The 28000-nt window shown below is 42.4% G+C and overlaps 1 protein-coding gene across 8 annotated transcripts; it reads left to right on the plus strand.

The window, feature by feature from the left end:
- On the plus strand, positions 1-27999 carry si:ch211-45c16.2 (mitogen-activated protein kinase kinase kinase 13). 8 transcript variants are annotated; one of them, XM_044016652.1, is made up of 17 exons: positions 2-151; positions 2622-2708; positions 8922-9557; positions 17692-17831; positions 17949-18392; positions 18724-18907; positions 19001-19192; positions 19865-20023; positions 20200-20358; positions 20498-20606; positions 20764-20873; positions 21080-21196; positions 21544-21687; positions 21896-22646; positions 22739-22809; positions 23903-24194; positions 24781-27999. In XM_044016652.1, exons 4-17 carry the CDS (start codon positions 17759-17761, stop codon positions 24880-24882), a joined length of 2907 nt encoding a protein of 968 aa, XP_043872587.1. In that variant the 5' UTR covers positions 2-151; positions 2622-2708; positions 8922-9557; positions 17692-17758; the 3' UTR covers positions 24883-27999. The 8 variants fall into 8 exon arrangements, with proteins under 8 accessions (XP_043872582.1, XP_043872587.1, XP_043872557.1 ...); XM_044016647.1 differs by having other exon boundaries at positions 1-151; positions 17692-18392; positions 21968-22646; XM_044016622.1 differs by having other exon boundaries at positions 17692-18392.
- The last annotated feature ends 1 nt before the right edge of the window (position 28000 follows it).

The following is a 28000-nucleotide window of genomic DNA, read 5'->3' on the forward strand; positions in this document are numbered from 1 at the left end:
ACAAGACCAAACCACTGACGAGTGTATTGGACTAAACCGGACTAAACCATTGTAGAGGACAGTAAATAAAGAGAGATAACGACGGTGGATGAGCGAGCGAGAGCGAGGCAAAGAGTAGCCGCACATCTTTGAGGCAACAGCGAGCTGAACGGTAACATTCTCCTCTAATGTGTGACATTTATCCGCAGACGCAGCTTGTGTCGTGTCATTTAAACGCGACACGTTTGTTGTTGTAGTTTGACGAGGGTCGTGTTGCGGTTGTCGTTGGGATGAAGCTAAATGTGCTGAGTGAGGCGTTTGTCAGTGTGTATGTGTGTATATATAAACTGTTTACTCTGTTTATGAATGAAGCCACTAACCGCATATATCACCGCGCATGCGACACCACAACGAGCCCACTACACTAGATTCTATGAGTTGACACAGAGTGGATTTTATATATATATCTATAAAAAAGAGTGTATGTGTTATTGTAATTTTCTGTAACCCGGGGGACAGTCTAATCCAAGATCCTGAGGAAAGACTGTTCTGTTTGAGGTAGCAGTAAATTACAGGCTGCTGCTGCTGCTTCTGCAGCAGAGGAGGCTTAATTATAGTGAGCAGGGAAGAAGTGTTTGTTTTCAGTTAAATGCTCAAAATCTACTTTTTGTTAGAATTGCTTTTGGCTCTGGTTTAACTGTCTGTGGTATGGTGTTGGTAACTCACTCATCTTGTTTTGTTTTGAGCCATTTGTTTATGGGTATTAGACAATATACTATATGTTATTTGATCAAATCCATATACTGAGGCTTCAATATATGATTTTTATTATTGATTAAATCTGTTATTTTTTATTTCCCCAATTAGTCGATCAGTTGTTTGGTCTGTTAAATGTCAGAAAGTGTTGGAAAACGTCTTTTTTGTCCACAAACCATCAAAGAAACTGATGGTTCTCCCACTAAAATCGATCAGTTATCAAAAAAGACATGAAACCAACCTTCACTGAAAATGAAAAGTTGAGTTGCTGCACACCTTCAGTATAATCTCTGGGATAAGAGCCAAGATCAAGCCAAGAAAGAAGCACTTAGATTTAAGTGAAGTCAACGTGGCATTGCACTGATGTTGTCCACACCTCTATCTCATACTACAGCCTCCACAAAGACTCCAAAGGCTTCTTTAAAAGGATTTTTAACAACATTTGACTGACAGCTAAACTGCCTGTACATGGTTGATGAGTTGTGCCCTGTCAGACACTGGGCTGGTAACATTTCATACTGCATGTTCTCTGTAAGCAGTGCAGCAGTTGCCATCTGACACAAATCAGAGACGATCACTCAGCTGTCGGTTATGAACAGTTGGTATGGTAGGGCTGCTTTTCAGTTTTCAGTTCTGTCCTGCACAATGACAGTCAGCCGGTGGTGGACAGAATTGTGTGTGATCGGTGGATGCTGTGTGCTGTCACGGCAGCAGCATTGTGTTCCACCCTCATTGTGCTGAGTGGCACGCTTCTTATATGTGTCCACATGTGTTACTAATGGCTCCGTGTTGTGTCTGTGGTGCAGTTACAGGTCACACTCGGTGCCAATCAGCCAAATGTAGTCCCCTGCAAACACTGTGTTGAAGGCTGCACCTCTCAGGGGTTCTTAACTATGGCACAGAGACATCTAACACCGGGTCTGCCGCAAACGTGAGCAGCCACACATGTGGGCCAGTTCCTGAAGCCTCTAGAGCCATTTGACATACTTTTTATACAACAAGAACCCTGGTAGTGAACCCAAGCTCTCACTTGCAAAATACCAGCTGACACACAACACATGAGAGAAACAACAATATTTTTCCTTTCCTGATACTTACAAATATGTCCTTCTTTTAGATGCTCTCAAAGAAGCCTAACAATCGATTGGAACACATTTCAGAAGCAAGTACTGCTTGATTAATCTTCTCAAATGTTCATTTTGTTATTATACATGAAATATCTTTGGGCTGTTGTCTGTAGAGACATCTGAACACACCACTTTTGACATTTTATTGACTAAATGACTCATTTGTAAATTTAAAAATAATATCAGCTGATTAATTGATACGGAAAATGATTATTATTTGATGTTTTTCTTGTTTTTGACACCAAAAGTCAACATTACATGTCGTATGATGTAATAACCCTTTATGTCATAGAGCTAGATTGTCCAAAAACCAGTGTGAGACATCAGAGATCACATGCACTACATACAGTTTGCATACAGTGCTCAATGACCATGTGGTATGCAGCACAGCCACTGGAAGGAAGTTGAGTGGAAAAAGGCAAACAATGAACTAAAGAAAAGGATGCTAAAAAAGGGACGTGAACAAGAAAGTGTGGCTCTCTTCTATCTCTCTATGTTCTCTCCCTGCTTGTCCTTCCTCTTTCTTCCTCTCCTCCCTGTCCCTCCCTCAGGCTTTCTCCTCTTTTCCATCTACCAGCTCCGCCTCCATCACAGCCTCATCTTACTGTATATATAAACACACAGGGCCAGCTTGTTATACTGAGAGCCTGCCTGGCACTCCTCACGTTGTTATCAGACCACTAAATGCCAATGATCACAACTCAGCTTGATTAAGAGACTAAACATCTTCCCTCTGTTCTGTTTTTTGCTCTGGAGCAGATAGTTGTCCTCTGCCAGAGGGTTTGTTGGAGACTTGCAGATGCTGCAGATGGTCAGCAGACTGGGGAGACTTTTGCTGAGAATTGGGTAAAGTCTTACTTCTCTTTTCATTTGGGCAAGGCTAGTACAGTTGTGTCTGTAGGGGGGCAACATATACAGCAACATTGAGTGAGTTGGCAGAAAGGTTTGCATCTGCTTGTTATTTGAGTCATAACGGGAAAAACAATAAATTTATTAAATTAACTCTTTAATTTGTAATGGTCTAGTGTGTAAGAATAAGTGACATCTAGTGGTGAGAATTCCCAAGCATGTCAGGCAACACTTCCACAACTCTCATCACTCCTCCACTCACTGTGCTGTTTCTTTGTGCTTTCTCGTTGGTTCATGTGGATGGAACCATTTTTTTTTTTGTGGTAAGAATCTTGTTCAGAATGATCTGATTAGGCTGCACGTGGCAGCACAAGATGGTGGACTCCATAAAGCAAGGCCCTTTCCTAAAGTACATGCAAGAAACGTGGTCATAAGTTCACATTTGATTCTAGTTTTTCTTTCTAATTTTCAATACAACTAACTCTAATATTGTTTTGTGTGTAGATGCATTTATGCAGTGGTACACACAGTAATGATAGGAATCATCGGGTAACTCATGATACCAATAATATCACAATACAGCGATTTTGTGATGGTCAATTGGTCATGTTTGCAAGACAATCATATTGTGATACGTCACGATATCTGTCTAAATGATGAAAATGAAGCCAATATTTTAAACGTGGATAGAGCTTTTCTTAACGTAGCTTTTGCTGCCATTATCTCTCCATAAACTCCCTCCTCTTCAGCCAGGTGACTTCCAAGTTTCCCTCATTCATTTGAGCAGCACCGCCACAAGGAGACATGAAGTAGTGACACCCAGGCCCACGCCATAATTAATTCATTAAGATATCAATATTTGCCCTTAGCGTATCAATTATCGTATTTCACGAGGAGGGACGAGGATATAATACCAAATCAATATTTTGACCCACCCCTAGTACACAGCTTTTTGTGCACTTCGCATCTCATGTGATGTATCAGCTAGCGGAGATTCTATAATTACCACAGCCTGCAGCGCCTCATGGGAAGCACATTAACACACACGAGTGGACGAGCAAGGAGCCGAGCACATGCACAAGTCATACAGAGTGAGTGTGTGTGTGTGCGCGGCGATGGCTGCCTGAGTGTGTTTACATTATCTCCAGCATCTGACACGTGCAACTGTAATATTATATGAATAAGAGGGCTGAACAGTTATTCATAGGTCATGGTATAGATTGTTTATATCCATGAGTTATGCTTGTGTAATGCAGTGAGGGTATTTGCTTAAATCAGTCTCATGGTGTGAGTGAGCAGCATGCACCAGTTGACCAAAATAATGCATAGTATAAATAGTGTAGATGCAAAATAGGCTTAATTTACAAATTAAATAACACATTTTCTTTAATCAACTGATCCAGCATTTCATGTTGTTTATTTTTTCCTGGATTTCTTGTAGACTATTTGCATTGTGTACTGTTTTTATACTTTGTACGATGACCTTGAGTGTCCTCAAAGTCACCTATAAATAAAATCTACTATTACTATTATTATTATTAGTAGTAGTAGTAGTTGTACATAATTAAACAGTTCAAGTATTGAAGGACCAGTGTTTAGGGTTTAGTGCCATCTCGTGTTCAGGATGCTGATAGCAATTAAGTAGATTGATGGATGGATGGACAGACCCGATTGGGGGTTGGACCGGTGAATAGAAATGTATTGATCCCAAAACTGGGGAAAGTTTGTGTCACAGTAGCTTAGTTTCAAGCACTTGGAGAATTGATTGCAGTATACATGTGAACAAGAATAAAATATAATAATAACACCTATACGAAGAAAATAATAACGTGTCCTTCCTCCCTTTTAAAATATGGAGCAGAATTTATGGAGGTTAATTCAGGTTATCTAAAACCAATGAAAGCATCATACTGTAGATGTCTCCATTGTCTCTCTCTCTCTCTCTCTCTCTCTCTCTCTCTCTCTCTCTCCCTCTCTCTCTCAAATTGTTATGGAATTGGAAGGATTTGGAAATTTAAAAAATGAGTACAGTTCATAGTTGTACACTTGTAATTACACATTTGCAACAAAAACAATGAAGACCTACTGTAGCAGTTCAATAAAGACAATGCTTGAAATGTAATGTAAGCCAAGTATGATGAGAAACAATGATTGTTATGATACTTAAAATAGTTTTGATTTAGTTTCTTCATAATCATTCAGCTGTATATAGCACAGTGACCTCTCACCCCATAACAAGCATTGGAGCAGCATTCACCGCCTGCTGCACAGCTGTAATCTCAGGCTGACCAGCAGCCCCCCACACCCTCTCTAATCGTAGGTGTACAAGGATGAGGTTGAATATAATGTATATGAACATGACATCTCAACATGTGTTCTCTTTAGTGAAAAATAATTAGAAGCAAGAAGAGCCGGAGAGTTGTCATAACATTTTATGTTATCTAAGACCAGCTGCTGTGTTCTGCTTTATAGCTCTGCACACAATCCCATAAATCATGCACGGGATTAGCAGGTGCGTGGCGTTAAATGAGGGAGGACGGCACTGTCCGGCTCTCTGTCTGCTGCTTGTCGTCGGTTTGTTCCTGCAGTTGACTCTGAAATAATGAAGAGGGAATCACAGTGGAATATAATGTTATGGCCGAATCCTCCAGGAGCGTTCAACGGCTATTATTTAAATTCTCTTCAGCTTGGATTTATCTGGCTGTTGGTTGTTTGTAGGCTCCGCATATTAATCTCACAGCTAAGCATTATCTGTTTCTCAGAATCAGCAGTTGTGATGTGCAGGACTCACTCATTCATGTCTGCTTTTAAAAAACAACAACTAATCAGCCTGGTCAGTTTGCTTATTGGTCAGTTTTGGTGATTCTCGACTCATCTGACTTCCTCTGTGTTTTTACTGTATTTTATGTGAAAACTGAACACTGTGTTTTGTAGAATGTAGGTGAAACATGAACGTCAGTAAGGTAAACGTTTTTGTGAGTTAAGAATGTTCCAACTGCATGAAAATTAACATTTAGATGGAGACATCTCTGTGTCTTCTCTGTCTCTCTGACAGACTGATGCACTGCCAACAACTGACCTTGAACCATGCACAGTGGCTGAGAATGGCCTTTATTGACAGTTTCATTGACTTGCACGCTTTTTCCAAATGTATCATATCGATTGTCTCGGAGATTGCTGGTGCAGACTGAAGACTATCCTGTGTCCTGTGCAGAATGCACTCACATGAAACGTCTTTACTGTAACACCGAATCAAACTTCTCACTTAAGATATTAAACGTGTAACATTTCTGCATTAAACGGGGGTAATGCTATATATTTTGTTAGTGTTGTACTGACACTAACAAAAAAACGGTGAAATTAGAATTTCTATTAGGAATTGGAATAGGTATAGATCAAAATCAGTGGATCTGATATCGGACCGATACATGCTTTACTATGCACAGATTGTAAAAATGTAAATAAAAGTCAGCAAAAGCATTTTAGCTGAGTCATGTTTGGGCTGTTTATTTCTTCTTTTTGGGAGAACAATATTTGTTACACAGTTGGAGAATCATGTCTTTGAAAAGACTCAGCACAAATGTGTTATTAACAGCTTCAGAGTTCATAAATAGTCTAAAATGACTGTATCAGACTAATATTGGTATCGGTAGATACTCGAGTTTGTGATATCGGTTTCGGACACAAAAAAGTGGTATCGTCCCATCCCTAATTTCTATTCAAGGTAATGGACCATTTTATTTTGGTTGCCTTTTACTGCTTTACTACTAGTCAACCAGTGAGTTGTCTTTTTATTTTAGTGCATGTGTTTATCACTAATGGATACTAATACAAATGCACAGGGTCCGCTAATGACTAAAAAAGACAACAATTCCCATGCTGCTTCCTGACTTCATCAATTTGTTATTGTTTTGGCTGAGAGACCCCTAGTGGCAGAAACTACCTATTATGATTTTAGATGCTCAATTCTGCCTGCATTAAAAAAAGTCTAAACTGGCTAATTATGGATTTAAATAAGTTGATATCTGATAAGGTGTTCAATGCCAACTTAAGGCACTAAGAAGATTTTTTGTCACTCATAGCTGAGTGCACTAGCGATGTGTCTGTCCATGGCCACGGCATGCGATGGCAGATTGGAAAGGTAAACCTCTGTAAGCTTATGTGCCCGATGGTGCTTCTGTCTTATTAATGCCAGGGACACAGGAGCTGTCAGTGCTGCTGTTCCGCTTCTGGTGAAATAGTAATGAGTTTGTATAACAGAGCTGACCCAGTGTGGTTTACGGCTCTCTAGCGTTGGGAAGTGAGGCCAGGGCAAATGGAGCTCTGACTGACTGTACATCTGGTCTGTGATGGAGACGGAGCAGGAGGCTGTGGCTGCTGCTGGAACAGGAACTAGCGGAGGTACTGAGGTCAGACTCCTTTTTATAACTTGTTTAAAGAGTCAGCCTAGTATTTATCTGATTACAACCACACTTATTGTGACCGTAACTAATTCAAATTTTGTCTTTTGAAGGGAAATGCTGAAAATATAATTTTCTGTGCGTGTGTAAATGTTTTAAATCATGTTGGTTACCAACAAATGAATATATGTGCACCCTATATTTCCAGAGATTAAAGTAAAGTCGTCTTTATTTGTCTAAACAAATATTCCAAAAATAAGTGAACAGTTTGCTTCGTTTATCATTTCAAGCAAAATACAAAATATACAGACAGTTAATCTCTTAACCTGATTAATTCAGAATCTAAGTGACTGTTTTCCACCATGTTCATAGGTTCTGATGCAGGATATGGGGACAACTTATAAGTGCAACATTGCTTAGTTTAGTTTAATTTAGTTTTGTTTATCAGGATCCTTCCAGGTAACAGCTACTCTTCCTGGAGTCCAAATTTAACACAGAAGAAACAATACAGTACAATGCAGTAAAATAGATTCACAATACCAAAATATCATTATAAAGTAAAGGACCATGACAGATGATGTCTGAGGATAGAAGAAAATAGTGTGCACACAACATAGTTTAAAAAAGTTGTGATATAAGAACTGTGAATGACTGGTGCAAATTTCCCCAGAACATCAACATGGAATGATAAACATTTACATCAAAACAGTTGGGACGAAATGGATTCACAGCAAGCTGTGATTAATGTTGAAGTAAACAAGCTCGGATTTCTGTCTGAAAATTAGATAATGGAGGAAATGAACTTTTTCTTTTTTTTTTTATTTGAAGGTCACATTTGATCTAGTTCACGGTTCCTTTTTTTATGAATGAAAATTCTGTTTGACTAAAGTTTACTATCATTGTATTTGTGTACAAAACTCAAAACTGGACTTTATAATGTGTTTCAGACGTTTTACATCATCTTGTCAGTTTTATTGGATTTATTTGCTTTATATTAGCTGCCTGATGTTCTCAGGCAGGTCAGGAATTTGAGTTCCCTGCTCATATGGATGTCTAAAGTCTCTCTGTCAATATTGAACTCGAGTTCTATTGTTGGGAATTCCCTCTCTGTGTGTTTCTGCGTGTATTTGTTCATAGGAGTGAGTGTCTTCAGAACAACTTTGGTCCGCACTCACTCCATGGCCAGAAGAATGGTTGACACTGTGTTTCTTTGGGACTTTGCATGACAAAGGTGTGCTTTGAACAGTTCCAACAATCAGCCGGCACATTCACCATTCCTTACTGTCAGTCCCATTAGAGCCAGCATCCCAGGCCATCTGCGCCATGACTCATTTGACTGACATTTCAGGCCATTTATAGGCAGGCAGTGGTTGAACACCTACTCTGCAGCCGCGCCCTGGGATACCAAACCTCTTCTTCTGGCAGTGACCCTTGCTGGGGAGGTGACAGAGATTGGACAGAGCTGCTATAATGTCCCAACCCCACCCCCTCACTCTCCCCCTCTCTCCATGCATCACTACATTCCTGCTTAACCCCCAATCATCCTCCCCAAAGGTTTGGGCTTGAAACTAGAGGACAGGGTGGAGCATCTGTTCCCCAAGGCTTGTCCTCTCTCCCTCCCTCTTAATTGGTCTCTTTTGTTTCCCTCTCTGGACACAGTCTGTCTCAATCTCTGCCAATACACTTGATGAACTCTACAGACATAATAACTATAAGAACAATACTATTGCTGGTGCTCCAATTGTGCATTATGGCTACAATCTTAATTTAACATGTCACTCACTGATGTGAACTTCATGTTTTTATGCAGGTGAAAGCAAAACCAAATCAACCCTGAGCCAAAGCCACACCTCTGGGATGCTCACACGCCACCTGCCAGGTCAGTGCATGTGCACAAAAGCAAGCACGTGAACGCACCAATGTGCTGAGGTTCTGAATGGCTGAATGAAGAGCCAATACTTCAAAATAGTGAGAGTGAGTGTCAGAGACATTAAATGACCTTTCAGAAGGAAAGAATGAATTTTTCTTCTGACATTCATTCGCTGACCTTTTGGTTTTTCTCTGAGTGTCATTGTTCTTCATACCTGAAGAGAGAGCTTCCCGCAATGAATTGTGCAATATGGGGAATTATGGGGCGACCGTAGCTCAGCACAGCCTAACCTTCTGTTCCCAGCTGGTTGTTGCTTTGAACTGCTCTCCCTCCACCCTATCCTCCCCTCTTTCCTCTTCATCTGTCTTTGCTCCTCCTCTCTGAGTCTGTGCAGAAAGCTCCACCCCTCCCGTCTCTCCCATCACCAACTCCTATGCTCTGTGAGCCGTGTCCTCTCTGCGTCAGACGGCTCCATTCATGAAAAGTGTGACGTGAGCAGGTTCTTTAGCGACCCAGCAGTGATGCTGACGCCCACCCACTCACATCACAGGTGCTGCAGGAGTTAGAAGAATGCCTGTGAGTCTACAGCCGCTGTCTCCTTCTTTGCCAGGTTTTCTTGCTGTTTTCTTTCTCGGATCTTAACCACCAGTCCAGTCCCCGGCTTCTTATCAGAACAGAGTGAAGAAGACCATGAATCTGAGCTCTTTACACTGTGAGTAATGTGCTGATGCTGTGTCTTTGCCTTATGTTTGAATGCAAGCATGTGTGATGTGGGAGCACTTCTCCTCCTGCTCGTGTGTATGCGTACTCTCTGTTATTCCATACATGTATATGGCTGTAACAAGACATTCAATGTGCTATTGTCATGCGGATCATCGGTCAGTGTTTGTTCAGGAGTGTGTTGAGTGGTCGTCGGTGTGTGTGTGTGTGTGTGTGTGTGTTTGCAGGAGCTATTTTAGGCTCAGTGATGCTGCTGCTTCTGCTCTCTGATGCGGTACTTCTCCGTGCCCTCTGAAGGACAGGTTGAGACGTAGGAAAGGTTTATAGTAAACCAGTAAAACCCATCCTTCATTTAACTCGGAGGAACAACGGTAATCAAACTCAGCCACTGAGGCGTCACACACTTTTCTGGGGCACACGTCTATTGTGCATGGCAACTTGCAGTTTTGCACATGCAAGGGCACTTTCCATTCTCCGGCTCTCATTTTCTCTCACTTGACCTCTGATTTTCCATATTCTCTCTGCCTCAACCTCTTTTCTGACTTTCCCTATCCTCGTCCATCTCTGTATTTACTCGGCTTGTCAGCAGGAAAGCTCTGTGTGTGCCCACCTCTGTGCTCTGCTACTAAGCATGTTTATGTAACTGCACAGGATGAGTAGCCGGCAGCCGGGCTTTGGAGGAGCATAGTGGGAGGAGGGGGAGAGTTTCATCCGTCCATCTATCCGTCCCTTTTTCCACACAGTGATCAAATTAAGGGCTGCATATTCATCATATCCAAGAAGAGCTTGTCGTTTGTGTGTGTGTGAGTGTGTCTGACTTCAGCAGCGTTGGTTACAAGATTTAATATTTAAATGCACATGAGTGACATGTTGTGGTTATTTTAAGAGCGAACAGAGATAGTATGAACTCAGGAGCTAATAGAGGCACTAATGTTTATTGATTTTCCAGCTTCCTGTCTATCTTAAGGCTGGAAAAATACAACAACCACTTCCCCTCACATGCTTATCTGCACATTTTTCTGTGCCCTTTCACAGGGCAGCCATTAAAATGGTGTCACTCAAACCCAGTATCCTGCAATATTTGTATTTGTCTGTCGTGTCACTTGTGTGTGTGTGTGGGGTTGTATCTCTCCTCGGCCCTTGTTGTTGGCAGACCAAGCAGTCCGTCCGTATTAAAAGAGCACAAGGGGGATTGTTGTGGCAGCAGCTGCTCTGGTGTGCAGTGTGTGTTTGTCTGTCTGTGTGCGTGTCTCTACTGCTGTCTCCTGGCCGTGCAGGGCAGACGGGCCCAGTTCACATGGAGCCGGCTCCTCTTGTGTCCTTTGTTGTCACTCTGGGAGTCTTTCCCACTGGATCGTGGTTGGTACAGTATCATGCTGCGAGCAGCCACATCAGAAGCACAAAAGCACGTCTCCTTTTTTTCTTGTCCCTCATGCATTTTTCTCAGAACTGCCTCCACATGTCCCCTATTCACAACCCTCCTTTCCTCTTTTTGTCTTTCTAATCGGCTTTTCTTCATGTACCTTTCCGTGAGTCGTTCTTTTCTACTGTCTTGTTGGCCCCGCTGTTCCATTTCTCTCTGTTTGCATTCATACAGTCATCATCTTTCTAGGTGGATCTTGTTTATATTCATAAATGGAGCGCTATTAAGCTTTATCAGTGGGCATCACTGGAAAAAAGAGTCTGCCTGTCTGCAAAGACCAACATTAATGCTTTTTGAGCTTTTTGGATGCATGGTAGTTTCAGATTTTAGGACGCTGTGTGTCCTGGTTGCAGTACAGCCTCACTGAAAGGCTGGGAGAACGAAGGTTGGGGGAGAGTGTGTGACGTGTCGATGGCGCACAATGTTTTCTTCATTTATTTATTTTTTCCAGTTCTAGCTGGTACCAGCGGAGGCTATTTTAGGCACAAGTTGTGTGTGTATGTGTGTGGGTGAAGTGCTAATTATTCTTCACTCCGTGTCTGAATTTGAATGCTTAATTAATGAAATCAGTCCAAACCAAATACTCACTGGACTTCAGAAGGAGATAATGAGGGGTAGCTGTTTATGTTTTCATACACTTTTTTTTTTTTTATCTCAACTCTGTACTATACTCCCTCCTGCTGCTCCAACAAACCATTCATACTTTAATCCCACCTGGCACTTTCCCTGTGGCTTTGACCTTGTACCTGTTTGCCCAGCAGCACCACTCAAACTCTGGGTTGGCGCGTAGATTATGTGACCTGCTTTCCTTTTCAGCTTCAACCAGGTATTTAAGTCAGTCCAGGTGAGTCACCAGAGGGAGTCAGAAACATGAAATAAGAGGGATTATAACAAAATGGCAAACCGTGTGATGGCAGATGTCTGAATGCTCTCACAGAAATTGTTAATTTTCCTGTCCACCTGAAACAAATGTCCAATCCACTCTGGCAACACTCAAAGCCATGATAGCAAGAGAAAGCTGAATTAGACTTCGGCATACTTCCCGAAAAGAAATTCATGAGTTATCCGCAAATATGTCACATTTTGTCTGCTTCGGTGACGAGAAACAAACATATGAGCTGAGTGTTTTCAGGTTCTTACATCATAACAGTGTTTGCTCTCACAGTGAGTTCCACCCATGAAAGTCCATAGTCTGCAATGACTTGGTAAAATGAGTCCAGACGTGAAAGTCCAATTGTTGTCCTGTGACCCCAAATAACAAACACACTCAAATCTCATAGAAAATTCTTCTTCTGATGAGAAGCCCTCACATTCATCCAGGCTATTTGGATTTTCTTTTTCCTTGATGAGATGAGCATCTTATTTTTTATATTTTTTCTATTTGTTTTCAAGAAAGGAGGTCAGGGGCGATGGAAACCATCTACGAGAGACGTGTATCTTTCCACCCCGCAATTAGCTCTGCAGGATAAAGTGAGGAGTCAGTCCACTGGATCTAGTCATTGATTGTGAAAAGGTTTGGCTCAGTGAGCTGCGTTCATGCTTCGCTGCAGGCCTAATTTCTCTGAGGATATACAGTTAAAGTCGGTTCATGTGTTTACAAGTGCTGTACAGGTGTAGAGCGTCTGGTAACTCATGGGGCTGAGACTTGCAGATACAGAGGCGCATGCGATGCATTTTTCAAAAAAGGCTGCACGCTACAAATGCAAAGAAATCTTATCATTTTAGAAGTAGTGGAGACCACTGTATTGAAAGTGTTGCAACATTTTCCTTTGGGCTTTTGGCCTCTCCAAATATGAGAGTTGACTGAGAGTGAGGCTTACTGGTAGCAGAAGGTCAGGATGGATGCTGTGTTGACATGGTAACGTTTGAATCACGAGGTGGGACAGGGTCTAAATTGGTTCTTTGTTGGTGGCGCAGCTGTTACCTTAACGGAGGTTCCCCCTGTGGGGCCCAGCAGGGCTTCCCTTAATGAGCAGCTGAGTGATGGAGGCGCTGACAGACACGGACTCTGCTTGTGGTGCGGCGTTTGAGCAAGTCTTCAATCTATATATATATCCGCGTTAAGTGTCTTGTCTTTTGCTACTACTAGATGTTGTAGATTTTCCAACTGCTTTTTTCCGAAGCTACAGTACACTCAAACACAATGTCAACGAACATATTGCCGTTCGCTGAGTGGCAAAAAAGGCAACAATAAAAAAAAAAAACTGCCTTCCCTAGTGGATTGCTGGGAGTAGTGGGATTATTGGATCCTGCCAGACACGCCCCAGGCGTGTGTGTGTGTGTATGCACAGTTATCTTAGTGAGGACACTCGCTTTCTATAGTCTATAAGTATAAAGGGGCCTCCCATAGATCTACACACAAGTGTACACATACACACACACTCATATACAGTGGTTCAGTAACAATACTGTCGATCTTGTGTCGCACCTATAAGTGTGTTTTTCATACTACAAATGTATTAACCATGATGTATTGTGCCAGTGATAGTAGATGGCTTTTATTTTTAAGGTGAGAAATAAAAGGAAGCGTGTAGAGCAGGGGTCGGGAACCTTTTTGACTCAGAGAGCCATGAAAGCAAAATATTTGCAAATTTATTTCAGTGAGAGCCATATAATATATTTTAAGACTGAATTTAACTAAATGTGAGTATAATAAACCTCTGAATTTATTCTTTTAAATAATGTTGTTATAATACTCTTCGCGCAGTGTGTCACCAGCAGCATATCTTGCGATCACACTGAACTGCGACAAATGACTTACGTCTGTTGACTCATCCAAAGCCAGGGAATAGAACGGTGCTGCATTTATGTCATTCACTTGCGTTTCCTCCACTTCCAAAATCGATGGATGGATTAAAACAAGTGATAATATTTTATGTTTTATCTGAAAAGCCGAAATCTGCGAGCCAGATGCAATCATCAAAAGAGCCACACCTGGCTCCCGAGCCATAGGTTCCCTACCCCTGGTGTAGAGGATACATGGAGGGGGGAAGGCTGAATAGGGTCTGTGTTTGTACAAGCTTGTATTTAGAGCCCTGTAGAAGGATTAAAGGATCAGCCCCTGATAATTTCTCTCTCTTTCTCACTCCCCCTCCCTCCCTCTCTCATCATTTTGTCCATTCTGCTAAATATCTGTATCGTGTCTTTCTCTGAAGAGATACTGACTTTGTAGTAATGTGTGTATCACAGTGTTTTAACGTCAGACGGTCAGCATGTCCCTTTGCTCAGTCATGGTCACTTCTGGAAAGTCTTGTAAATAAATGACCGTAAATGAAACCTTGCGCTCGTCTTGTCTTGTCAGGCGCAGACATTCTACGCTCATAGAGATTGTAGATTAGAGATTAATTGGAGACAGCGCGAGGTCCATTTCCTTTTCTGTGGTGTCGGATGCAGATGCATAGATCGAAAAAGAGACAAAATTAAAAATGTGTTTGATTTATTTTCTGGTCATGCTGTGCGCTGTAGTCATTATCCAGTATACGTACAGTAATTACAGTGTTTTAGTTGGTTTGTGGAAGTTGCTTTGCGTGCAGGCTCATGTCTTCATGTGCGTGTTTCTGTCCACCCACTGCGACCCACGTCAGAAGCCCAGCTCCGAGAGTCATCCGTGGGGTGGAATTACAGCGTGGGGCCTCTACTCGCACAGCTCAATTGTCTCTGCTTTGGAAGGGACGGATTTATTGGATACCTGAGAGAGCATTCTCTCCTTCCCCTGCACTCTCAGCAGCCTGCTTAGACACAGGCCTGCATTATCGATGAGCCCTTGGCAGCCGCCACACTCTCACAGCGCTCATGTTACCCCCCAGTAGATGCACACATACAAAGTACATATTCACGCAAGCTGTTACTGTAAACTGTCTTTTTCCGGGTATTGAATGCAGGCTGCGAATCCTAGCTTTTTGCAGAATTTCAACAGCGACGTTATCTGCATCCGATGGATCAGTGCTTGATTGTACTTTGACCTGTGCCAAGTGGAAAAGCTGTGCTTTCATGTCAGCACTCCCCACAGAGGGCAACATAAACAAAGTGTGTGTTTTGTGTGTTTCTCCATAACTGTTCTCTCCCTGTCAGGAAACCTCCACGTAACACAGAGCCAACTCACAGCCCTGCCTTTCCGTCTCCTCCCTCCTGGACTTTGATCTCCTTTTCTTGACTGTACACACTGCACTGCCTCTTTCAATCTCCCTCTCACTGTATACTATACTCTCTATTTTTCTACTGCACTGCCAAACCTGATTGGATTTCTGAGGCTGTGTCCTAAGAGTTTAAAGCAAAAGAACCAGACACAGCAGTTCATTCATTACATTCATTACAGCCAGTCTGTAGATGTGTGCACTGCAGCATCTGATAAATGACTTCAGGACTGCAAACTAAAACATTACATTTGATGGCGATGTCACAATCATGTGAAATACAACACTCAAGTACCCGTTTAACTGTTACTAGATATGACAGAACAAACATTTTATGTAGGTGTTTCAAAATAAACTAATGTGGCTTTTAATTTATTGACTAAACATTCTTTACTTTAACTGGAGAATTATGTTTAGTGAATTCCATTTCACTTAAGCACAACTCAAATCAACATTATGTACTGTTATATTGTCTTAAACACCTCTCTGTGTTGACTGGTCCATCTTTTTATTCAGAAACCCTTCATATGGTCTTCACATCCAAATCCTTGTCTTTTTCTTTCCCTGTATAATGGCATTAATTGTGTCTCTTACAGGAGCATTTACCCTTGAACATTAATTCTGTGCATGACCAACCCAGCACACATTGATCCGTAATGTCAAATCTTCTGGATAAATCCACAGGTGTAGTCTAGAAGTTGTTAAGAAGTCAACATTTTAAAGAGATTATACAATGGTGCTTTGTTCTGACCAAATCTAGCAAAATTATATTAAGGAATATACTACTGTAATACACATACTGTAGTTTTAGCAATAAATGGCAGCTGAGGCCCAAGATGTGGACTTTGTCCTTGAATCGCAATGTTTGTAGTTTTATCATGTTTGTCTGTATTGAAATCTATTTGGATAAGATGTAGAAGTTTCTTTTTTAATCTGTGAATGCAAACTTGTGTAAAAATGTTGGAAGGTGTCTTGTTTAGATGAGAGAATCACAGCGGAAATTCAGACATACATTAATCAATACACATTTTTTCGCCACACAGCACCAAAATGACGGTTGTGGAATTGTAAAGTAACAGTGGTCGTGTCGCTCTCTACTTTTTTTCTGCTTCTCACATAGTTGGGTTGTTCTAGTTTGTCTGATAGTGTGGAAGTTCATACTTGACCTCAAGATTAGTGGGCATGACAAAAATGATCTCTGCTCAAGGTCCATTCACTGTGTAGGATTTCTCTACATCAGCATGTACAGTACGGCAGGAACGTTTGCTATCACATGACCACACTCATCACGTGTTGCCGGCTGATCCCGTTCCATTCACTGATGTGAGTTGTGAGATTGTGAGATGTGATTAATAGCTCGGCAAATGCTGGTAGGTAGACCATGGTTTGAGATTATTTTGTCACTATATTATCCTTTAAGCTGTTGGACAATCTAGTCTACTATAGTGTATGTGCCTAAGAAATTCACTCACTCACTCATCCTCTACTGCTTTATCCTCTGTAAATAGTATGATATTATCTTGATAATTTTGGATGAAATGTGTTTAAGATCAGTTATATTTATTCAAGATTTTGCCAAACCACTGAGGCTGCTTTTAAAAAAATCCCTGACCGTAATGAGCCACCATGGGCCTCTGACTTCTAATTTAGGGCACTTTTGTGTTGAATGCCTTGATTTTTTTTTTCTTCAGGTTTTAAATTCAAATACAGACATTTCAGTTTTGTTATTAAATCCATAATAATTTCTGTCTTTTTTACCATATCAAAATAGAGATATCACAGTGTTACCGCAAACATGACCCATCATTCACCCTGTGTAAAGATGGTCTTGTGTAACTCCAACGGACAGATTAATATGCAATAGATTCTCTCCAGCCGCTTCAGGGACTGAAGTAAACTGGTTTATTTGCTGTGCAGCTGCCCGTGGGTCTGTTGCACTGACGTCCGGCTCTGCTGGTTAAGCAGTGATGATGGGCTGTGTGTGTGCCAGATGTTTTACTCTCTGTAGTCCTAATACATAGCAAGAACTTTAATCCCAGCTATATAATTCTACTGTTCCACGGAGATCAAAGTAAAGCCAGTTGTGTGTGCAATGTTTGCCTGGGCGGCATTGTTGATATGCATGTATTCTACAAAGTCTTTGATTTAGAAATGGTCTCTTATTCCGCCAGTGTGTCTGCTGTGTTCCACTCTGCGTCGTTGCAGTAACGATCATTAATGATGTAACCTCCCGATATCCCAGATCGATGAGAGGATGTGAGAGGATTACATTTCTATTTGTGTTAGACCATGGCAACAGATGCAATTGTGTTTATATCACATCAGAGATGACAAACAACTGTATGGAATCAACAAAGCTTTTTATTTTATGTGTACTCTACAATTTAGATAACCCCTCTGTCTCTCTTTCTCGTTGTTTGTTTGTCCCCTGCAGGTGATTCTCAGAATTCAGACAAACCACTGTGTTAGACCGCGCCCCGCTCTTCGTCACTGGGCAGCCCATGCACACGCACGGCACCATGGGAAGCTCCCCTGAGGTGCTGTCATGGACTTCCTGCCCCAGTCTGCTTGTGGGTAAGCTGAAAGAGGAGCTGAAGCTCACTGTGGTTGGGGACGCCATGAAGAAATCAAACTCCCAACCCCAGGCTCCACAGGCCCCTCCCTCTAATTTACCTCCTCAAATTATCACAGACCTGGCCCCTCCGACGCACTTGCCCGTTCCCCTGCAGACGCTGCAGACTCCTGGCCAGGATGAGGACTCCGTGCTGGGGGGCATTACCCCCCAAAACATAGCACTGAGTGTGGACTCTACACGGAGCGAGGGTGGGCACTTTGACAACAGTGTGCTCCAGCTGCAGGAGCACGACCACGAAGAAGCTGGCTCTCCGGCTTCCTGTGAGCACGGTGGGCATGGTACTGGGATGGAGGAGCACATGGGAGAAGGGGACTGTCCCTCGGACCACAGTGGCGAGGGGAGGCAGAGCCATCCACAGCACCCTGATGACATTAAGCTGCACTTCCAGAGAGCAGGACCTGGGTCCGGGGGCTTCTTAGAGGGGCTGTTCGGCTGTCTTCGGCCAGTCTGGAACATCATCGGGAAAACATACTCAACAGAATACAAGCTACAACAGCAAGGTGAGCTCTTTGGTTTTGTCTACAACTCACAAAGTTAAAAATACTGTGTTCCACATCACTTTCAGAAACCATCTTTAGATCCCCCATTTCCTTATAGACACACATTGAGTGCAAAATATGAACAGAAACAGACAATATTTACAAACATAAACAAACACGTCAACCTACAAAATAAAAACAAAACAGTATCTATACAATACCCATAATTTAACAGGCATTATAATTCAGAAATGTGTTCCAACTGCAAATGTGGCAGGACAGAGAGCATTATTATTCCTGGATTATTATACTGATAAAGTGTATTTTTATATTTAAATGTACTTGTTTCCAGACATGTGGGAGGTTCCGTTTGAGGAGATTTCGGAGCTACAGTGGCTCGGCAGTGGAGCGCAAGGAGCGGTCTTCTTGGGTAAATTCCGCTCTGAGGAGGTGGCAATCAAGAAGGTGCGGGAGCAGAAGGAGACTGACATTAAACACCTGCGAAAACTCAAGCATCCCAACATCATCAGCTTTAAGTGAGAAAACAAGAAATTACCTGATGCTGTCCTGTCGTTATCAGCACTGAATGGTTATCCAGTGGTGTTTACACGTGTTCTTATCCCACCCAGGGGAGTGTGCACTCAGGCTCCGTGCTACTGCATCATCATGGAGTACTGTGCCCAGGGCCAGTTGTACGAGGTGCTGAGAGCAGGCAGGAAAGTGACTCCCAGGCTGTTGGTGGACTGGGCCTCAGGCATCGCCAGCGGCATGAACTACCTACACCTGCACAAGATCATCCACAGAGATCTTAAGTCTCCTAAGTGAGTTTGTTGTTTTGCTGGTCTCAGCAAATAGTACAAATGTAAAAAAAATGTTTTCCCACTTCCCACTTTTCTTCCACTACAATTGTGTTATTACTAAAGAAATATGGTTAAAGAGGACAAGTTGTTGCTTTCAAATCTACAGGGAGATACAGTATGTTTTCTGGGTTCTTTATTGTTGTTCAGCATCCAGTGGGTGCTGTTGTCCAGCTCATGAGGCCAATCTGTAAAGCGTCAGCTCAGAATATTTTGACATTAGCTGAAATGCCATTCTCCGAATTAATAAAAGCCAGTAACCATTATGCTCTGTCCCATTCTGCTGTTCCTTCCTCATAGTGTGCACAATGTAGTACTTTTTCCTCTAATCAATATCATCACCGCAGCAGTGCCAAACACTGTATGAGTCAGCAGGACGATGGCAGGATGAATGTGCTGGAAAAGGTCAATCTCATTTGGCTAAATAGGGTGATTCAGATGCAGAAATGTGCTCCTGTAACCACGAGTGCTGGCAGGATGGACGATTTTATAAGCAGAAAAAAACACTGTCATAGGAGACTGTGGGCATCATTCTGAAACCACACAGTTGACAGGTTATCACAGAAAACGTGTTTTGGTTACTTTAGCAAACCTTTCTAACGAGTGCCTATGCTTCTCTGTTTGTGTCTACTTTAGTGTTTTAGTCACCCACTGCGACACTGTGAAAATCTCTGACTTTGGAACATCCAAAGAGCTCAGTGACAAAAGTACAAAGATGTCATTTGCGGGTACAGTGGCCTGGATGGCTCCGGAGGTGATCCGAAATGAGCCTGTGTCAGAGAAGGTTGACATTTGGTAAGTCATAAAATATGACATTATTTTAAGAGATAAAGTTAAATATAACTTTAAAATATGCACAAATGCAGCTTGATACAGTTTACATTTGAGATTTGTAACTCGAGTGTAAATACATTGTTGATACATACTGTTGCCGTTGTTGTACTGAGACCTTTGTGTCTTGTGTGTTGCAGGTCATTTGGAGTTGTGTTGTGGGAACTGCTGACTGGTGAAATTCCCTACAAAGACGTGGACTCCTCTGCCATCATTTGGGGTGTTGGCAGCAACAGTCTTCACCTTCCTGTCCCCTCCACCTGCCCAGATGGTTTCAAAATCCTCATGAAACAAACATGGTGAGTATGGACCTTACAACATTTGGATTCTGATCTCCTGCTGCTGCTGCTCCTGTGTACTTGACATGCCAACAGAACTGTGCAGCTGTAAATTTCCCCACTCAATCGCATCTCCTCTCTATGTTTTTGTTTATTACAGGCAAGGCAAGCCCAGAAACAGGCCTTCATTTCGCCAGATTCTCCTTCACCTGGATATTGCCTCCTCTGATATCCTTGGAGCTCCTCAGGAGACCTACTTCAAGTCTCAGGTTGGCTCAGAAGCTGAAAAACACTCACTTTGTGTTGATCACGTAATCTATCCACAGGCACATTTGATACACATTCAAAACAAGAGCAGTGTGATAGAGATCAGATCATTTTATCTGTGGTTTAACAGCGTTTCCACCACATCTGTTTATATTACAGGCAGAGTGGAGGGAGGAGGTGAAGAAACATTTTGAGAAGATCAAGAGTGAAGGCACCTGCATCCACAGACTGGACGAGGAGCTGATTCGACGCAGGAGGGATGAACTCAGGTGAGTGTGAAAGAAAACTATGGATAAAAAGGGCAATAGTAGCCATGTTACTTTTATGGATTAGTTCTCCCTGTTGGTAGAAAGCATACTGCAACACCCTCATTTGTGTAATCCACATAGACGTTATCAGCCCCTCCTAAATACATCTGAAGTGCTTTGAGTCAGTAAACAATCCACAGAGCTGCATTTCCTGTTTTTACCTTCAGGCATGCACTGGACATCAGGGAGCACTATGAGAGGAAACTGGAGAGAGCAAACAATCTTTACATGGAGCTCAGTGCCATCATGCTGCAGCTGGAGGTCCGGGAGAAAGATCTAATAAAGTATGTATATAAATCTTGTGCCAAATGAGTCTTTATTTAGATTTTTTACCACTGCCTTTCATTATTGTCAAGCCTTACTGGTCATGTTTAATCATCGACCAGTGACCTTTTGGAGTCACATCACAGTCAGTTTTCAGATGTTTTTTCCTCTCTTTATCTTCTGTTTGTTCCTTCCTTTATCTTCTCAATAATTGCTTTTATGTTTTCTGTTGTATTAAGAAAAGACGTTCATTCGGACGTGTATTTAGATTTGTGCACCTTTGACTTCTGCCTTCCAGAGGTTAGAGTAAATAATAATGTACAACTGTGTGTCATACACCTCCGACTAAATGCTGCTGTCTCTGCAGGAGAGAGCAGGCTGTGGAGAAGAAATATCCCGGTAACTACAAGAGGCAATTGGTGCGACCTATCGTTAGGTCCAATGCTGTAGAGAAGCTCATCAAGAAGAAAGGAAGCATTTCCCACAAACCTGGGATGCCCAACACCAAAAGGTCTGTGCAGGAGCATTTTAGCGAAATGTAAAATGATAAATCTCTGTTTCTTTCGGCTGTTGCACACCCATGAGCATTTGCTGTTCAAACTTTTATCTATTCCATGAATAAAATGAGTTGTTATATGTTTATATGATAAAACACACAGGTACACGTCCACAGGAAATGTAAACACATGCTTAATGTTGCTGGATGCATTTTTTTACAGGCCAGACTTGCTTCGTTCTGATGGCATTTCCAGTGTTGACCCTCTCCCCTCCCCCTCACCACTGTCTGCCAGCCCAAAGGTCTCCACACCTCCTGGTAAATCTCGCTACCGTAGCAAGCCTCGTCATCGCCGCGCCAACAGCAAAGGAAGCCACACCGAGTTCCCTGGCGTGCTGAAACCTGTTGCTGGTGCTCCAGAAGACAGCCACTCTCTCCAGGAGCAGCTGTTCCACCATCATCACCACCACCACCACCACCTTCTACCAAATCAGGGGCCCCTCCTTCCCTTGAAGGGCCGTGAGGAGGCTGTTGTCAACTGTGCCAACAACTTGCGCTACTTTGGCCCTGCAGCTGCCCTGCGTAGTCCTCAGACAGACCACCTGCAGCGCCTTGTTTCTGGCTCCAGTCCCGACCTCATTTCCACTGCTGTGGATGCGGACACTCGACAGCGGACTACAACCACCAGCTCCAATCCTGTCCCGGGTGCTGCTGCTGGTTCTCTGTGCCCCTGCTGCCAGGCACACCCCTTCCCTGGATGCCTACATTGTCAGGAGACCCCACCTGCACCCAACAACCCAGAGCTACCCCACTACTCGCTGCTCGGCACCCAAAAAGGAACCCAGGCTTCCTTAGCTGTGCCCAGTGAAGATCCAGCCTCGAAGGCTACAAAGAAGCTGGAGCCACAGGAGGCGTCCCAACACACGCACACCCTGCCCACTGCACTGCCACACATTCTAAGACCTCTCAGGAAGGTAAGTGGGACTGGCTTTACATCAGGGAGTCTGTGTTGAGTGTTTGTGTTAAGGGAACTGTGAAGGTTGATGGTTAGTCTCTTCTCTTACAGGGTGGTGATGAGTCATCCGAAGAGGAGGAAGGAGAGGTGGATAGTGAAGTGGAGTTTCCAAGGAGACCGAGGTAAAATACAGATGGTTATTCAGTTTGCATACTAACATTCACTGGTTTTTAGCCATAGACTGTAGATGGTAACACAAGAACCTCGTTAGCAACTTTTTTCACAGCTGTCGTCCCCAGTGCTCATCTCTTTTTAGAATTAAGATTATTGACTGAAGTATTTTTGTAATCGGTTTCTGTGTAATTTGAGTAAGATATGAAAGTTCAGATTTACAACATGGCTGGCCATGAATCTAATTAATTATTAAAGGTGACATCGAATGCTTGTATCACACATATATGTTAGTTATGGAGGTCTACTGACATATATTAACTTGTTTTCGTGATTAAAAACCTCCTAGTCGCTGCAAACGAGCTGATCAAAATATCTCCTCACTGACGCTCTCATCAGCCGCACTGTTTCAGACCAAAATCACACCCCCAGAACGTGGACTGTGTTGTGATTGGCCAGCCAACAGGAGCTTTCCCACTGTCCTGTGATTGGCCAGGTACCTGGAAGTGACGTAATAGATAGGCCAGCTCTCAGATACACAGCTCCCCCTCTGGCACGGTGGATGCTCTGCATCTCAGCAGCTACAACGAGAGTAGTTCTTCTTCTTCTGTGGTTGAATGTACGCAACCGGATGTGCCCGGACTAGTGCCCGCACCAGGAGGCGCTACACTGGTGAGAGGAGTGGTGAGGTTTACTGATGACATCATCAACATACGGAAGTGCCGATCCACTTTGCAGAGCCCAGGAAAACAATAAAACCCTATTTTCTCAGCAGTGGCTGAACTGTTTGTTCTGAAACTTTAAGGTTTCATAAACGAGGTAATGACGCAGATACTCACACAAACGCAGCGTTAATTGGAGCTTCCGGTCTATGTCGCCTTTAATTAGCTCTATACAAAAGGAAACTAAGTAATTGGCAGGTTTCTAAAAAATATTGTTTCTGTACAATATTGATTATTACCGTACGAAAAAATTGCACATATCGTAATCACGGCATGTATTACTGCTTTTTACATTTATATATATATATATATATATATATATATATACATATACATATATATAATATATAACATTTCTTCTCCTTCTCCTTCTACGTCTCAGACCTCATCGTTGTATGAGCAGCTTTCAGTCCTACTCCACCTTCAGCTCCGAGAACCTGTCGGTCTCTGATGGGGAGGAGGGAAATACGAGCGACCACTCCCACAGTGGGCCCCTGGAACGGATGAGTGCCAGTCAAGAAGAGCACCTGGACGAGCTGCTATCACACACACCAGACATCCCCATCGACATCTCCACCCAGTCAGACGGCCTCTCTGACAAGGAGTGCGCTGTCCGCAGGGTCAAGACCCAGATCTCTTTGGGTAAACTGTGCTCGGATGAACATAGTTATGAGGTCAGTACACAGTTCACTTCATCTCAGTTCTGTTTTATTGCCAGACTCAAGGTCCAAATAATTTAATTGAAAAAAACAGCAAAACAAAAAGATGACTCAGGTTTTGCAGTAAAGCTTTAAATGTTCTGAGTCCCTTACACTGCTGCATCATGGTTTCTATATCAGTAGACACATTTCCAGGTTTGCAAGTTCTACTTTTCTGTGAAGAAATCCACAAAGGAGCAGTTATAGGGGCCTGTGCAGTATGTGTTATAGGGGCTGGTCTTAACATCTTCAAAGCACATATTATATTTTCTTGTTCAGTTGGGCATATCATATGTAACACTGCCCAAGTATATCATAATCATCAGACATATTATTTGTGATAAAGTGACCCCAATTTTATTACAAACAGATATAAATAAAAATCAGAAAAAACACAGATCCTTGTCTCCTTTAGTTCTACAAATCACAATGCATTATATGCCACATCACATATTCTGTCGATGTGAGGAACATTACGTCCCATAAATTTATGATCAGAAATTAGAATCAAACATTTGAAACAAATGTGTGGGTTTGTTTTTTTTGTCTCTTTTTGTCTTAGAATCCGCTTCAGTTTGGAGACTCCGACTGTGATTCGTCAGAAGCCGAGTGCTCCGATGCCACTATCAGAAATAACAAAGTGGGACCTCCGTCTTCGTGGTGAAACCACCCCGAGGACACAGTTGTGTTTTTGCCTGGAGGCCATTGTGTCCCGCTCTGCGCCGCAGAAAATACAGCAATAAGAGGATGACTTTGTAAACATAGCTCACTATAGCAATTCTCCATGCAATCTCTCCCAGAGCCTTCCCGACCCTTCCCTTCATGAGCCTCACCTGCCCTCATCTTTGGCACAGCATTCAGGCAACCCATGGCAGGGATTCCCTTTTGAAAGATAATGAACAGTAGATAGTGTAACATTCATAATTTATTTTTGTCAGAGTTCTGAAGGAAAATTCAATGTTCTATGATCTGAACAGAGACAAAAAAAAAAACTTTTCAAAACTGACCACGGGCTATCTGTGTGTTGGACTGAGGCTGAGGATGAAGATGCAAGTTGTGATGAAGTAGAGGATTATGTATTAAAGTGCTGATCCATCTGAGGATGACAGCTGTGGGAAAGACGCATCATTGTTACTGTTGGTCTCTCAGGCGAGTGACGCATTCGGAGGGTGTCACTTCATTTGATCGCTCTCAGAATTTTACAATTTTACATTTTACTCTCTTTGTCCACAGTTTGGCCAGTCTGCTTTCTCATGACTTTACAGTGCAGAGCCTCAGCTCCCCTTCTCATTTCTCCACTTCCATCCTGTCCCCCAACAAGGAACAGGAAGCTCATGGAAACAGTGTGAAAAACACCAGCATGAAACAACCTGCCTCACAAGTGGACTCTCTCTCTCTCTCCCCAAAACCACCAATGGTGTGTAGTCATCAGGATTTCTCCAAGCATGTCTGTGCAGTTTGCAAAACCCTCCTGAAGACTGCATGAAGTGGACAACCAAGCAGAGCAACAGGGATGAAGACTCGTGTGACAGCTGATGACAGCTTTTTGTCCTTTCTGACCCTGCTTATCCTTTTATGACATGCCATCATCATCACCCATCAGATATAATGACCTAAGCTACTGAGGGACTTCAGTGTGTGTGTGTGTGTGCACGCGCGCACGTCCGTGTGCTCACAAAGCCTTTTTCTCTCCATTAGACATTACAGTTTCAAGTCTCATCTCAGGATTGTTTCGAGAACTGTGAGAAACTGGACTGGACCAATTATTGTATGTGGGAATGTTGTTCTTCGAGCGGCACATATTATGGACCACACAGGAATATTAAAAACGGTCTTACAGATAGCCTTGATGTTCAACCCCTTATTGCTGGACATTGACGTTATATGAACATGTAGAGTGCTCTAAGTGCGTTTCAGGTGCAGTATCCCCTTTCTTGAAATCAAAAGGTGCAACATCTCACATGTACCATTTTCTAGCAAGATAATTTAAACTGTCTGATCTATAATGTCCAAAAAACTGTTTCCTGTGCTGTGCTGAATGAAACGGCAATAACATAGGTTGGCACTCAGGTGAGAAAGTAGTTGCTTGCTCAGGTTTCCGGGGCTACAGGTGCTGGCTACAACACAGTGACTGGTGGGAGCAGCAAAGGTCAAACTATTTATTTGAAATGCAGTGTCTTTAAATTGGCCCAATTTCTGTGAAGCCACAAGGCTTGGTGCTCAGGCTTAACGTTGATGATAAAGAGCGGAAGCAGTGCACCAACAGCCACTAGATGGCGACACTTACAATGACCAGGTTTGCCTTGTGATATGTAAATACCTAGGCTTCATTTTCTACCCTGTGTAATGTATTCCACATTTCCTTTGACCATCCTAATCCCAGGATTTCATCAATATTACTTGTTTTTGTCCAGTTGTCTTTGAAGAGGGGATACTGCATCTGTGAGAGCTTTATTTTAATCCTTGTCTGCGTGTTTGTCCTTCATCTTAATGATTTTGCAGTTAAAAATAGCCAGCCAGGGTTGAATTTAAAGATAATGATGTCAAGAATGCTCAAGTGTTTGCAGACAGCTGAGATTCTGCATAAGGAATAAAAGCCAGAGACAAGGCCACAGAGCAAGTGAGCTGCTCTTGGTTTGCAACAACCTCATCTCAGTGTTAGTGTATATAATCATCTGTAAATGTAATGTCACCTGTTTTTGACCTCTCTCTGTAGTGAATGCACAGCTCTGACAGAAACCTGAGCTTCTGTCACTGAGTAGTTCAAAATGAGCAGGAAATTCTTGAATCGGTATCACATCAGTATTGAACACTGCAGGAGGATGTGAGCTGCACAAACTGAATCTAGAACTGAAGTGAGGTATAAATTACCTTTTGTGGAGTTTTGTAAAGTCCTGATAGTGGGTACAGCTGCTGCCTTTCCTCGAGCCTCCTTAACCTTCTTCATTCTGTTGATATGTGAGTGAAATAACCTAGTGTATTGTAATGGCTGGGTAATCTGATCAAGCTGTTGATAACATTGTGTTCCTGACATAATATATCCTGTGAAGTATGATTGCTGTAAAGGTTTAATTTAAAAAAAAATTTGTAGCTGGCCTACATGATTATTGGATTAATTTATTATCGATGAATGTTAAGGTGCATTTTTAATTTCAGGCAGCTTTAGAAATGTTTTGACCTATGATTATTTAAAGGAAGCACAATGAATCGGTATGGGAAGATAAAAGTATTTTTATGTGAGAACAAAAGCATTTTCATATCACTTAAGGGGACCATTCATCATTTAGACCATCACTGCAGATGTGAAGTATTGTATTGCAGACTTTACATCACTAATTAGTTACACCAAGTGTTCCTCAGTCTTTTTTTTTTTTAACTCAACATAGGTTTATTATATGGAATCGCTTCTGTTTCCAACCAAGAACCAGTCAAGTGACTTTCACAGCAGGGTAAATAAGACTCAAAACCTGAAGGCACGTGCAGTGCCGATATCTGTACCTCTGCAGTGATCCCTTCCTCTTGTTTTTAATCAAAATACCACTAACTTACATTCAGTGCAATTGTCTCTTAAGGTCGACATAATGTTGCCTCATTCAATGTATCAAGCATCAGTTTCTTTGTTACTATTGTTTCTAACTCCCCTTCCTGTTGAATGGCATTACGATCAACCAATCCTGTAATTATTCCTGTATTATCCAGTGTACAGTGCAATGGGTATCTGGGAGAATAAAATCAGAGCAAACAACTGCATGGAATAAATGCTGATGTACTGTACCCAGAAC

Source organism: Solea senegalensis, linkage group LG2 (genome assembly GCF_019176455.1).
Source record: "Solea senegalensis isolate Sse05_10M linkage group LG2, IFAPA_SoseM_1, whole genome shotgun sequence".
NCBI lineage: Eukaryota > Metazoa > Chordata > Actinopteri > Pleuronectiformes > Soleidae > Solea > Solea senegalensis.

What these genes read in the sequence shown, in the direction of transcription:
- si:ch211-45c16.2 (XM_044016622.1), top strand. Translation starts at nt 17,759, where the DNA reads ATGCACACGCACGGCACCATGGGAAGCTCCCCTGAGGTGCTGTCATGG. An exon ending in AGACCTACTTCAAGTCTCAG is followed by an intron (nt 20,607 to 20,763) that starts GTTGGCTCAGAA and finishes TTTATATTACAG; the next exon opens with GCAGAGTGGAGGGAGGAGGT. An exon ending in CGCAGGAGGGATGAACTCAG is followed by an intron (nt 20,874 to 21,079) that starts GTGAGTGTGAAA and finishes TTTTACCTTCAG; the next exon opens with GCATGCACTGGACATCAGGG.